General features: G+C 38.3%; 1 protein-coding gene across 3 annotated transcripts; it reads left to right on the plus strand.

Moving 5' to 3' along the window:
• Positions 1-121: 121 nt before the first annotated feature.
• On the plus strand, positions 122-10,658 carry LOC116296574 (uncharacterized). Of its 3 annotated transcripts, none has more exons than XM_031704611.2 (7): positions 122-1,182; positions 6,660-6,831; positions 7,318-7,579; positions 7,922-8,149; positions 8,270-8,524; positions 8,920-9,105; positions 9,708-10,658. In XM_031704611.2, the coding sequence occupies exons 1-7, from the start codon at positions 342-344 to the stop codon at positions 10,161-10,163; spliced, it is 2,400 nt and encodes a 799-aa protein (XP_031560471.2). In that variant the 5' UTR covers positions 122-341; the 3' UTR covers positions 10,164-10,658. The 3 variants fall into 3 exon arrangements, with proteins under 3 accessions (XP_031560471.2, XP_031560473.2, XP_031560472.2); XM_031704613.2 differs by having other exon boundaries at positions 9,694-9,911; XM_031704612.2 differs by lacking the exon at positions 122-1,182 and adding an exon at positions 2,822-3,675.
• Positions 10,659-13,427: the final 2,769 nt, after the last annotated feature.

Consider the following 13,427-nt stretch of genomic DNA (forward strand, 5'->3'; position numbering starts at 1 on the left):
GTTTTGCAGAGGTTTCTCTCGCTGCGCTATTTGTTATGTATATCTTTTTGGACAATACAGTGACGTGACCTGTTGGATAAACAAATAAAGAGGGCAAACACAAGAGCGCGAGAATCAAGTTTCACTCACGTACTCTTTAATAAGCGTAAAAGTATCAGACGCAGAACAGAAGATTTATCATCTCTTCTCTCAAAGACACCACAGTTTTACTATTCATTCGAGCCTGGTTCTCTCAACTCACTCCAAGTAAACCCAAAGACACCACAGATCAAGAAAATCTGGCCCTGTTTTTCGGCGAGTTCGTAGCTTTTCTATCGGCGCCCTAACGATCACAGGTCACAATGGACAAGAAGCTGGAAGACGCTGATGCTATGATGTTGCAAGATAATGGAGTAACGTACAAAAAGAAGTCAACCTCGCTTAAACGAACCAAAGTTGTGGCTTTAAGCGTTTTAGTGATTGGTGTTGTTTGTCTTATCGTAGGTATAGCGTTGATTGCAAGCGTTAAAAAACCAACCTGCATTGACACTAAGAAGCCTATTTCTGATTCGGAGTTGTTTTGTCGATACTCAAATGAAGCAAATCGAATCGGTTTGGGGGAATTTATCGACCGGGTGAGGAAAACGTATCATAAGTATCATAAATATAATGTCATGTACGATCCAGATATTGGCACGGATATGGAATCGTTCGAACGGGTCAAGGTGGAGTTCGAACCGTATGATGCTGCACCTCAAAGTATCAAAGAGCGCACAGACGTATCCTGGGAACTCCTAGAAGAAATCGATGGAAAAACCATACAAGTTGATAAATTGAAGCCACGTGAACGCAAAGCAATTGAACAGGTAAAACACTACCTAAAGCATGTTTTTGGAGAACCGTATGATGTGAATTATTACGCTGGAGATTGGATGTTAGGACCGAATTTATTCTGCTGGCAACCTGTGTGCCACATGAGCTACAGTTTGTACAACGTTATGCTACACCTTAAGCCTTTGGACTTAATGGATGTAGAACTGATCAGAACAAAGCTTCAAAGTTTCAACTCTACTATCAGTCAGTACGTAGCGAACATGAAGCTTGGGGTGATTAAGGGAATGGTACGAAGCGTGGATGAGTGCAAAGCAGGCTTTGATGCTATCTCCAGAAATTATTTGAACATATCACTCTTCAACGAGACTGGTAAGCCTTTTAGTCATTTCATTATCAGTAATGATAGAAGTCAATCATTATGTAACTTAAGAGGTGAATGACGTACTTCCCTTCATATCCATGTGTGACACAAATCATTCGAGGTCTAAACAACCCCTGAATTTCTCCCAAAACAAAATAATATTTTGATACAATTAGGATTTTTCAAGGCGCAACACCTAAATATTTCAAAAATGGAGGATTCTTTAAGAAGATAATAATGGGATTTCGTCTAAGAATTATTTTTCGACGACAACAATTCCTTGTTTTGGAATTCCTTCGTTTCTATTTGACAGAGATAAACATGAACCCAAGCGGAGATAGAGTCATAGAGAGCGTAGATAGATAGAAATACGAATGCGTTAATTCGCGCGCAAGTATTCCAATCCAATATCGTGACGAGCCTGACTAAGACCTAAGCCTATCGTGCAGTGCAGCTGTTTGATAGTAATTACCAGAATAAACATTAGTTTTAGTGCATCAAATTAGACATAGATAGAGTGAAACGTGGTGGAATAATTAGGGTATTCATATCAATAGAACAACAGCGTACGACGGAGATAACAAAGTTTCCTTTAAAAAAAGACTGCGCGAGGTGTTGGGGAGACGATAATAAAGTATTTAAATGAAGATAAACTACAGTGCCAAGCAAGATTACCGAAATAATCTTTAAGAAAGACCATATTAGAAATACATAAAAAATAAACTTTTGTCACTTTTGACCTCATAATCTCGTAAGTGTAGTTAGGCCTAACTTTGTTTTCCATTGATAATCTAACATCTAAAAAAAATTTTGAGTTGTTTTTTAAACTAAACGAATTTTTGAAATTGCTTTTCAATATTGCCGGATATTTTGGGAAGTGTTCCGTGGGATTTTAGTCGACTCGACTCGACGTCCTTATATTTACATCATTGGGAATGTATGCTTTTGAAATTGAGTTTGTTTAGTACGATGAAATTATCATGTCCAGTTTGCTTAACGTATTAAGCAGCTGTACCGTTTTTCCTATTCTTCGGTCAGTTTTCCATGAAGGCTATTCATATTCGCGCGCTAAACCTGCGCACGTTTGAATTAGAATTGCCCACCGCGACAATTGTAAGCCGGTAGCACGCATGTAGTCTCCTTTGCATCCGTTTTTTGGGTCGATCGCCACGCAACGCTCCCTCCCCCCCTCCTCCCCCCCATCTTGAAAATATTGAAACGAGAGAGACTGTAGACAAGTATTTTGGTTCGCAAAGCATGCCGGGTCCAAGTTTTCGGGACCCATAAGTCCTTTCGGTCATTGTACCGTTACAGTCTCTAAGCGTGGAGACGGAACGGACGAGCGAGAGACTGTGGAAGAGTCTAGTCAGTTTACAAGAAATTTGCCTCAGTCGACCTTGGTCACCTCGTGCGATAGCAGATCGACCGACCAACCGAACACGTGAACTACCATCCGACCGACAACTGAGTATCCTGATGACCACAACTTTTCCGATCGAGCAATGGTCAAAAAGATGATTTACCGACCAACCGACCAACCAGAGTCGATTAGAACATATATGCATATATGATTCTTGACCTCTATCACCCCGCCTCGCAACCGCTGTCAACACTGAAATACTCTTCATATATCATCTTCACTCGCTAAAGGTTTCTCGTCACATATTTCTGATTGCATACACGGTCACAGCGAAGCATCAAAATGGTGACCACATTTACTGGCGATAACGGCAAGAAGCTTAAAATAGCAGCTGTTGTGCTTGTCGTTGGAGTCATTGCCTTAATTGTTGGGATAGTTCTAATGGCCATTGGGACATCAAGAGGGAAATGCGAGGCATCACCCAGCTTATCCACCAAGAAAAACACCTTCTGCGAATATTCTACCGAAGCAAAGCGAGCTGGTTTTGATAAGTTTATGGACAAGTTGAAGAAGACCTACTATGAGCTCCATTCTCATAATGTCTTTTACGATCCCGACTTAAGCAAGTTAACTGATCAGAAAGGCGCGGCTGAGCGCGTTCGAAGTGAGTACATTGCCTTTGATACGACGCCTAGTGTGATCAAGAACCGCACAGATACCGCATGGAAGCTCCTCAAAGATCTCGACAATCTAGGAATCGCAGAAGAGAAGCTAAAACCGCGGGAGCGCAAAGCTTTATCGCAAGCAAGACATTACTTGAAGCAAGTATTTGGACAGCCTTACGACGTGAATTATTACACGGGAGAATGGATGCTTGGGCCCGATCTATTCTGTTACAGGCAGATTTGCTATCTCGGTTACGGCGTCTACCATGCAACGCGACACCTCAAGCCAAAGAGCCTAAACGACGTTAGAGATATTGAAAACAAACTCAAGACTCACAAAGCCGCAGTGGAGAGATATGTTGAAAACATGAGGATTGGGATAAAGAAAGGAATGATACGAAATAAAGAGGCTTGTTTGGCTGGTATCGATGCAATGAAACGAGCGAATTTAAACATATCACTCTACAATGAAACTGGTAGGTGAGATAAAATTGAAGAGCTATACCGTTATACAAGGAGAGGTTAAACAGGCTCGGTTCTCACTGCACGAGAGAAGTCGTTAAAACAACGCACGTTTTTGATTAACCTCTCAACACATTTTTCAATATGAAATAAGATGATTGTGTTTTAACAGGCTTTTTCAGCTGTTTTTCCAGCCTCAATGCTGAAGGGAGGATAGGAAGTGTCAGAAACAACGGACACTCTTTTTAACTGGATACGTGAGAGCAACCAATGTTGACTTAACCTGCAAGAAAAGTTCCTTTTCAAAAGCGTAGTATTACACTTCCAGATTGTAAAAACAGATTGTAAGACCAGAATCATATATTTGTCAGTAAGGGGATGGACCATAATTGATGGGGGAAGGGGGAAGGGGGGTTGAAGGAGTTTTGATTGTATGATATTTATTTTTTGGGCTCAACCCTTGCACTTTATTTTTTTGCGTACAGTTAGATATTTTTCTTCTAGCAGAAGAGGTTATATATAATTTTTGAGGTTTAAGTGCTTGCTCGATATATTTTTGGGATTTACGCAACCCCCCTGCCCCCCCCCCTCCCCCATCAACTATCTAATGGTCCGTCCGACGGTATTGGTAGTGAAAACGACGCGGCTTTAGCTAGAAGAATCTATATCGATTTGAAAAAAAGCTTTTCCCGTCTAAATAATCAAAAATACAACTAAAGTGAAATTATTATTATTATTATTATTATTATTATTATTATTATTATTTTAATAATACAATATATTAATATATTTACAAATTATATGTATATAATATATTTATAATTAATGAGTAAGGCATCATCAAATGCAAAACTCTAGATTCTATTTTGTAACTATTTACAATATGTTTTTTTTTCTAATAATAATATATTTACAAATCCGGCTTTTAGAATTTATTCTGTCATTTACAATTGATGAGTATTGCACCACTAAGTGCAACCCTCTAGATTTTTTTTTTCTCTTTTATAGATAACTATTTACAATATGTTTTTGTATGATAAATTAAGAATGAGCAAAACATGAAGTACAATATTTTGAATTTTGAATCTGCCCTACTTAGATAGATACACATACACAAATTATACTTAAACAAATTTCAAAACACACATATATACACACACTGACACACAGTTTCCCTGTGCCCATCTACCAAAAAATATTACCAAAATTATCATATATCGTTCAATTTTTTCCACTTTTTATTGTGCAGACTCATTTTGTTCCTATTCAGGGTCACCTTTCGTTCGATATATTCGTAATGCTTTAAGAGATTCTTAAATAACTGTAAGGATAAAGCTGTAATTGATGCTTCTCTTGCCTTATATAATGAAAATTTATATAACAAAATAATGAAATTTACTAGCTCATCATCCACCCCTAATATAATGTTAATTTTATTTGAACTTGGTAAAAATATATCGAATTCTTTTAACCAATTCCTTATGTCAAAATAATAATTTTTGGATTCTATACATTCAACAAAAAGATGATCAATTGTTTCTGGATATATGTGACAGAGAGAGCAAGAGGAGTAATTAATTATCTTGAAACGGTGTAAATCTTTATTTAAATAGAGTACATTGTTCAATATCTTATACTGAAACATTCTTAAATAAGTGTCAATCGTTGTTGTGTAAATTCTACCATACACTTTTTCCCACTCGATTGTTTGATTATTGCTTATTCTTTTATTTAAGTTATTTTGAGCCGTAGGCTTTGCAAATTTTTCTTGAACAATAGCGTCATATATGTCTTTGGTCTTTGTCTTTATGTCTTATAATTTCACTAAAGTGAAATTATATCTAATCTCTACTGCATGAATATATTTATTCCACAGCTATACTCTCCGATCGTTTATGGATTTGGGAGTTTTAGGCTTTAGTATTTTTTTTTTGTGTGTGTGTGATGAATATGCGCCATTAGCGCCTTTAGCAATTTCGTGTAACTTAAAACTCCGCGTTTTGTCTCGTCTTATCAAAATATTCATTTTCTAGTTCAACTAAAGATTTCGTTTCCTCATGGCTTAGTTTGTCATGTCTATATTCTATCATATTTTATTTTTTCAAATTGATTTTAAAAGTCCTTGAGAGATTGAAGATAAACTAGCAAAACATTATATAAGAAATAATGATAGAAGAACAGAAAACTAATAAAGCAAAGCTCAGAGCAAGAAACTTGATAAACAACATTGAATTATTTTGGTCGATAAAAGGCGAAAGTGATTTGGAACATATAGAATGACATTGATGAGAGTGGAAAACTTTGTCTATACAAAACATTGTCACAACTCAGTTCTAAGTTCGATATTATTTCCGACAGATGCACGCATATATATAAAGATGTTTTACGATTCAATGTAAGAGACAGACCTGATAAAATCGACAGATAACCATTCTATCCGGGTGGTAAAAATATCAATTACATGTAATTTTCAAAAGAAGCTAATTTAAAGGAAAAACGTTGAAATAGATATTATCTTCGTCAGTTCGAGTTTCATTGAGGCTGAATCTTTTCTGGTGCCCCAGACTGCCCCAGATCGGCATAGAAACCTTTAAATTGTATCAAACCCTGAAACAAACTCTTAGCTTATTAGAGTCAAGGCAGGCCACGGCTATAGTCATAAGTTAAATGAGATTTTAAAACATTATATGTTCACTGGCGGGAACAATCCCATTTCCATTTATTTTGCAATTGGATATCTCCAGAAAGATATCTAAATTGAATCGTTTTTATTCTTTATCAATCAAAATATCGTGTTTCGAGTTATGAAATGTAACTATCGCATATCCCTTTGTTGTAGGGCGGTGTGATCGCTAGCTTTGCAAACCTTCGTATTATTTATCAATTGATTAATAATAATGAGAAAAAAACGAATAATTGATGACTGATCAACTAATTAATGATTAATATTAATGTATTAATGATTAAGAATTATTTATATTTTTTTGGATTCTTTTAGGAGTGTTAAAAGAATGGTACACTCAAGCTTTACTGGATACAGAGTATTACTCGCAGATCAGCGATGATATGAACAAAGAATGGCAAAAAACTCATAACAATCGAAACGTGAGCGAATCTATGAAGGAATATTTGATTGAGTACATTGGGAAGCCAATCACAAACATGTTGAGGTATTTGTCACACGTTTCAGCTGTCACACACACTTCTCGTCACGGCTGTGTTTAGTGTCACGACAGCTGTCACATATTGATGGTTTTCAACCATTCCCAAGAAAATGAAATAACAAAAGACACGGCGGCCATGTTGGAGGATATAACAAAAGAATTCATCGACAATTCTTTTGTTAAGTTCCTCCAACATGACCGACGTGAAAACCATCAATTGCTGATTTTTAATCATTCCCAAGAAAATGAAATAACAAAAAAATAAGAATTCATTAAAAATTAAGTCATTCAACATGGCGGCTTTGAAAACCATCAATAACGTCTTGTTGGCATTCAACCGAGACTACAGGCTAGCTTCAAAGTATTATTCAAATTTGAACCTTGTAACCTCGACTGAATGCTTTGTCTGACCAGTGAACCTATGTATAGAAAATAGTTGATAAGTTGATCAGTTTTTCTCCACAACAGTTGTTTCTCGTTTTATCTTTGTAGGTATCTGAAGGAAGAACATCTTCCTCATTGCGTCCCCAGTTCTGTGTCCAGCGGTTTAGCTGGTCTACCCGTCAAATACGTCTATACTAACGGCATTGCCAACACATCCAGGCCTACAGACCCGACCCTACCCCTGACAGATAAGATTTTAGATGGCAATAAAACATATGAAATGATCATGCCTTATTTTACCACCAACAACATGACGGCTGACGAAGTTCACCAGTTAGGGTGGAAGATGCTTGATACTCTTTATCCAAAGGTATGAGGAACATGGGATGGATTGAATGGATGGGATGTATGGATGAATGAAATAGAATGGGATGAACAAATGAGATGGAATAATAGATGGAATGGATGGAAAGATTGATAAATGGAAGAATGGATGGATGGATAAATTTGCAGTGACAAACATTTACTGAATATGGTGCATTGTGGTCTACCTTGGGTACAAACATCCTTAGTTCATCATGCCTTATATGGTGTTGTTTTTACCCAAGCTAGACCATAATGCACCGCGTTAATTAAGCTCAGAAACGGCATCTCTTCAGAGTTCGACGAACGAAAGGAATAAAAAATGTCCCAAAACCTCTTGTGTTCACAGGTAGTCGAAATTGCTAAAGAAGTGACACAAATTCACAATGACAGCGCACAAGCCGTCCTAAAGTTTCGTGAGATTCTTAACTCGTCTGACAGTTACTTTGATGATCCAATCCCTAAAAATGAAAGTGACGAGACAGCTCATCGAAAATGCAGTGATTTAGCCGGTGCTGAAAAGTACTGTCCTGCTCGATGGGCAGCTATTCAGAAATGGTTTGAAGAGGCCAGAAAAGTAAGACGCTTCTTTTTCTTCCTTTCTTTCCTTTTTTTTTTTTTTTTTTTTTTTTTTTTGTCTTAGAAAACCAGTCAAAATTTTTCAATCGTATTAAAACCTGACCCGTTCCTGTTGCAGGTAATGAGCATGCTGGACCCCAAGATCGTCAAAATGTTTTACTTCACTGGTACAAAGCACACAACACCCAACTGTCCCGTTGATTTGAGACCGGATCTGAACCCATCAAGTGGAGCGCAAAGCTACGACTCGAGCGGGACAGCATGCAGTGGCAGTGCAATCTATAACATACCGTTCTTCTTGGGGAGAATGGGTCCTCGGTATTCTGAGTGGAGTGTCAATGCTCATGAGGCAAGACCTGGTCATCATTTACAGGTATCACATGCAAGTCTTTACATCGACATTAATCATATATCATTCACTGATATTCGTCAGGAAACACCACGCATGCGGCATAATTACTTAAAAATTGCGCATGTATTATTTTTTCACTAGTTGATTGCGCATGCGTTATATTACTTTACATTGCTGCGCATGCGTTATTTTAACCTCGTACCACTGCGCATGCGTTATTGTAGAAGAAAAATTGCGTATGTATTATTTTTGATTAGTTGATTGCGCATGCGTTATTTTACTAAACATTACTGCGCATGCGTTATTTTACTTTACAATACTGCGCATGCGTTATTTTAACTTCGTACCACTGCGCATGCGTCATTGCAGAAGAAGATTGCTCTTGTGTTAATTCTTTTTTGTTCCCTTGAATAAAGGTCCAGGGAAACATCGAGCATTTCCGAGACAGCTGCGGTGGTTCTATTGGTTGGTTAGACTCGGAAACATACTACACGGCTTTCACCGAGGGATGGGCGTTGTACGCTGAGAACCCGCTCATCGCTGAAGATACAGATACCTACAAGAACGAAGCTATGCAGAAATTTGGCATGTTAAAGTGGCAGGTAGGAAACGTAAAAAGATTAAGAAGAAGAAAAAAAGACCCCGCCGCATTTGTTTCTGTTACTTCTAAAAAAACTCGTCCTTGTGTTTTGAGGATAGTACAGTCAGGTAGAGCATGCCTTACGAACCTGTGAAACTTGTTTCATGGACGAATCGCATGTATTACGAAAGTCGATTTATGCAGACGAAAGAATAGCCGAAAAAAATTGCCGGCCTTACTTACATATGTTGCCGGATGGGAGAACCAAATTAAACACACGATAACAGTGGTGAGAAGCAGCTCATTAGTAGCGCACACCATCTGTGACCTGAGCTTCTTCATAAATACTTACATGCATTTTTAATGGCACTGAAAGCTTTAAATCAGAGAATTTTGTTGACATATCAGAACAAAACATGGGTCGAATTGACATTGCGGTGCATTTTGGGACAGATTTAAAGGACGAAATAGACGCCATCTTGGATGTACGCGCCCTCCAGTTTTCTTCTCAACCTCGGAATATAGCATATATTTATATATCATCATTCCTTTCTCCCTGTACTCCATAACCGAGGGTACAGCTCCCAACTACTTGTAAACGAATATTCAGTTGTTTGTTATTAGATCTGGCGTGCCATCAGGCTCATTGTCGATACCGGGCTTCATTACAAAGGAATGACAAGGAGCGAGGCCTTGAAGCTCTTCGACGAGAAAGCCTGGGACGGGACAGACTTGGCCCAGAAAGAAGTCACTCGATATCAGAGCGATCCAGGTCAAGCAACGGCTTACATGATTGGACAACTAGATATCAAGAAAGCCAGAGAATATGCTACGAAAGAGCTGGGGAAGAGTTTCGACTTGAAGGAATTCCATTACCAAGTTCTTTCACAAGGATCTTCTCCTCTGGGGTATCTAACAGACCATATTCGTCGATATGTTGAGTGCAAGAAAGATCCTAGCAAGACGGGATGTAAGGACATCCTATCACCTCTGAAAGAAACATCTAGTAGTTCAGAAAAGGAAGGAATGAAGAAGGCACCTATGCCGATTATACGTCCACCCAAAAGACACTACATTTAGATTAAGGAATATAAAACACGCGATGTATTCTCATACCTAAGATATAGATAAAGCTGGATAGGTGATGGATATATTATAGATTACTACTGTATATGACGTATTTCTTTCAGGATCAAGCTTATACGAGTGACTTAACAATACTTGCATATATCGCCGCCATTTTGGAGAAGACTAGTCTTCCAACATGGCGGGTAGATCTTTCCTTATTTTATTTTTGTGAGCGTTTTCATTCAGGATATAGCGGGTTTTCTTTCTTTCAGTTATAACAGAACGTAGTCTACGGAAGAAAGGGGGTACTCTAACTTTTGCTCCCTCAATGAATGATACTAAGATATCATACTTTACGGTGTTTTACAGCATTGATCTCGACTTTGTACATGCTTGTCAATTGATAGTAGAGTCGATCCGGCATTATTGATTATTTTTTCAAAAATTCTTGGTCAGTTATCTTTATTAATTTACGAAATATACTTGATTAAAACTACGATGTACGAATGTTACGTTATCATGTATAGTAATTACTCTCATCAATGCGTTTGAAGCTATTGAATTATTATCAAGTTATTCAAGTTATATATCTTAAGCTTCAAGATAAAAGAGCTCAAGTATCAAGTTATGTTAACATCAATTAATGGAGCCATTTCTTCATAGCAACAGCGTTGCCATTGCAACGAGTTACCTCTTTAAATATTTCCATAGCAACAAACGCTTAATGGCAATAGATTTTCTAGCGCAAAAATGAAGAAATAGAAAACGCGCGCGCGTGTGCTGTGTGTAGTTGTAAATCAGGGGTTGGCAGAACACGAGACAAGTGTTAGGAGAAGCACGACATGTAGCGAAGGAGTGCTTCTCGACACTTCTTGAGTGTTCTGCTTATCCCCAAGTGTTTTGTTACTACACATAGCACAGCAAGCAAGTTTTTTATTTCTTCTATAAAATACAAATTAGAGCAACCGTTATTTTGGATACGAAAATGATGACAAAGTACGTAGAATGTGCGCGCGCGTGCTGTGTAATCTCATAATACACGCGCTACCAACCAATCAGAACGCGATATTCATAACAGATATTTCATAAATTTGAATGGCAACGGGCAATCTAAGCAAACAATTCAAATGTCAATAGCAACCATTTACAAATATCACCATGGTAACAACCACTTAGCGACAACTTCCGTAGCAACTGTTATAATATTAAGATTAATGTGACCAACTCAGGTTGGAACTGTTTTCAAGTTGTTTATTTCGTTATAAGCTCTTAGTATTAATCAAAACACTTGTCGAGAATGTATTGCCCATTATTCTGGATCAGACTCAGTATCGCTTTTATCACGTGAAAAAAGACAAGCACTGTTTACGAGGTAGGTTCTATTGAACCAGACTTTTTTCCTAGTGATGAATGCGCACTTGACATCGTGACTTCTCAAATATAAACAACTCACCACTAACGATTAATTGGGGTCAAAAGTAAGTACAGTTAATGTTAGTACTGTTTTTCAAGTGGCCACTCTTCGTGTGGTGTGGTTGAAGTGGGTTAGTAAAGAACTTAATGTAATACACAATTTCAAATGCAAACTTTATGGACGTGATTCAAGTCTAAGTAAATACTTTGAAATGTTTCCATCAAAATGAAAAGAGAAATAGAGTGGTAGAGCAATTGCGCAGCTGTTCCTAATGACATGACGAGACTATCGCACCATCCATATATGGCCTGCGCTCCCTTCCCCAATAGACCTCCTCGGCTCTGACGTAATGTTTTCCCATTCGGCATACCACGTGTCATTCCCTAGAGTATCATTTATTTGTTTAACATTTACTCTCGGTCGCCCATTAGAAGACACATGAATATGGATACAGCTCAAACAAAGAATCTTATTCTCAAGGAAATGACACGTGGTCTGAAATGGGAAAACATTACGCCCGAGCCGAGGAGGTCAATTCCCTAGAGCGCCGCTACCGACATATCAGGACTATACGTTCTGTCTAATAATTATTATTTCCGTATTAATTCATTGCGCGGCTAACACGAAATAATACTAAATACTGATTATTACAAATAAATTTCTTTTTGTGTTGCTACTGGGTTGGTGGCTGAATTATGCTGGTAAGGATTGGTCAATAGACTGCGCGCTCCTGTGCGCAGAGTGAAGCGGATTTTTAAAACTAATGAATCTATCCAAACCAATTAAAAGTCGAAAAGTGTCGGTTGTTGAGTCACAATCATTCGATGGTACGTAACTTGCATTCGCCTCTCAACTCTGGCCGATGTCGGGCTTTGATCCTTGACTCGGCATCGAATTGAGTAAAGCTTGTTAGTCTCCCTTGATTCGAGGTTTTCCTCCTGACGCATTACCTTAAGCCCAGAGGTTGTTTCGGGGTTCCATCTGTAAGTTAGCCATGATCTGACTTAGATCGGCCCAAAGGTTGTTTCAAGGTTCTTTAATATTCGAAGGATTCACCGTATCGCGATGTATCGTTTCCTTCCTCATGTACGTTGATTTCAGCTCTGTTGCTGTATCGTTTGTTGCTCTATCGCTTGGGGCGCCATTAGAATTTAGGGAATGGACTGGCGTTGAGTTCACAAAGTACAAACGAAAAGCAGTCAAAGATTCTACGACTGCCTTCCTGACTTTTCTATTGGTTTTTAACCAGATCAAAGGGTTGGCTAGAGCATTGAGGTACAGCAGTAGCTCCATCCACGCCTTGCCAAGCAGCATGTAGTTCTTACCTGTGCTGATCATGATATACATCGATAGCAAAGGAACGTGACATACGGCTAGAGCGATTATCACATAGAGCACAACAGTCGTAGCCGTACGCTCAAAGGTCAGCTGTCTGTGCACGGAGCTTCTTATATCAGCAGTCCTCCTACTCTGCTTCTTTACCCCAGTGTAGACACCCAGTTGAAAAAAAGCTACAAGTGTAGCTGTGACTCCATACATTATCAGCAACAGATAAACACTGGGATGAACACTGAGGAGGAAAGTGGCTGTCACACTGAAAAATATACCGAATATCCACACGACTGCCAGAAATATAACTACACGAATTAAAGTGAAAGTACTACGGTAGAGATGGGGCTTGCGAATAGCTATACATCGATCTATAGAAATCAAAACCATTGTAATCAACGCAATTCCTCGATACAAAATCGCGATGAATAGCCATGCCACGTGTATTAGACTCCTTGAACAGAAATTTCCTGTTTTGATGGAAAGAAATGACTGATAGATAGAAAGAACTTGGAGCGTAGGCACCAAGAAAA

This window comes from Actinia tenebrosa, unplaced genomic scaffold, assembly GCF_029948245.1.
Source record: "Actinia tenebrosa isolate PJP-AT-01 unplaced genomic scaffold, QUT_ActTen_1.0 PGA_scaffold0__85_contigs__length_37466705, whole genome shotgun sequence".
Lineage (NCBI taxonomy): Eukaryota > Metazoa > Cnidaria > Anthozoa > Actiniaria > Actiniidae > Actinia > Actinia tenebrosa.

Coding starts and splice junctions, on each gene's coding strand:
- LOC116296574 (XM_031704611.2), top strand. CDS start 342: ATGGACAAGAAGCTGGAAGACGCTGATGCTATGATGTTGCAAGATAAT. Junction 1,183..6,659: donor ATCACTCTTCAACGAGACTG/GTAAGCCTTTTA, acceptor GGATTCTTTTAG/GAGTGTTAAAAGAATGGTAC. Junction 7,580..7,921: donor TTGATACTCTTTATCCAAAG/GTATGAGGAACA, acceptor TTGTGTTCACAG/GTAGTCGAAATTGCTAAAGA.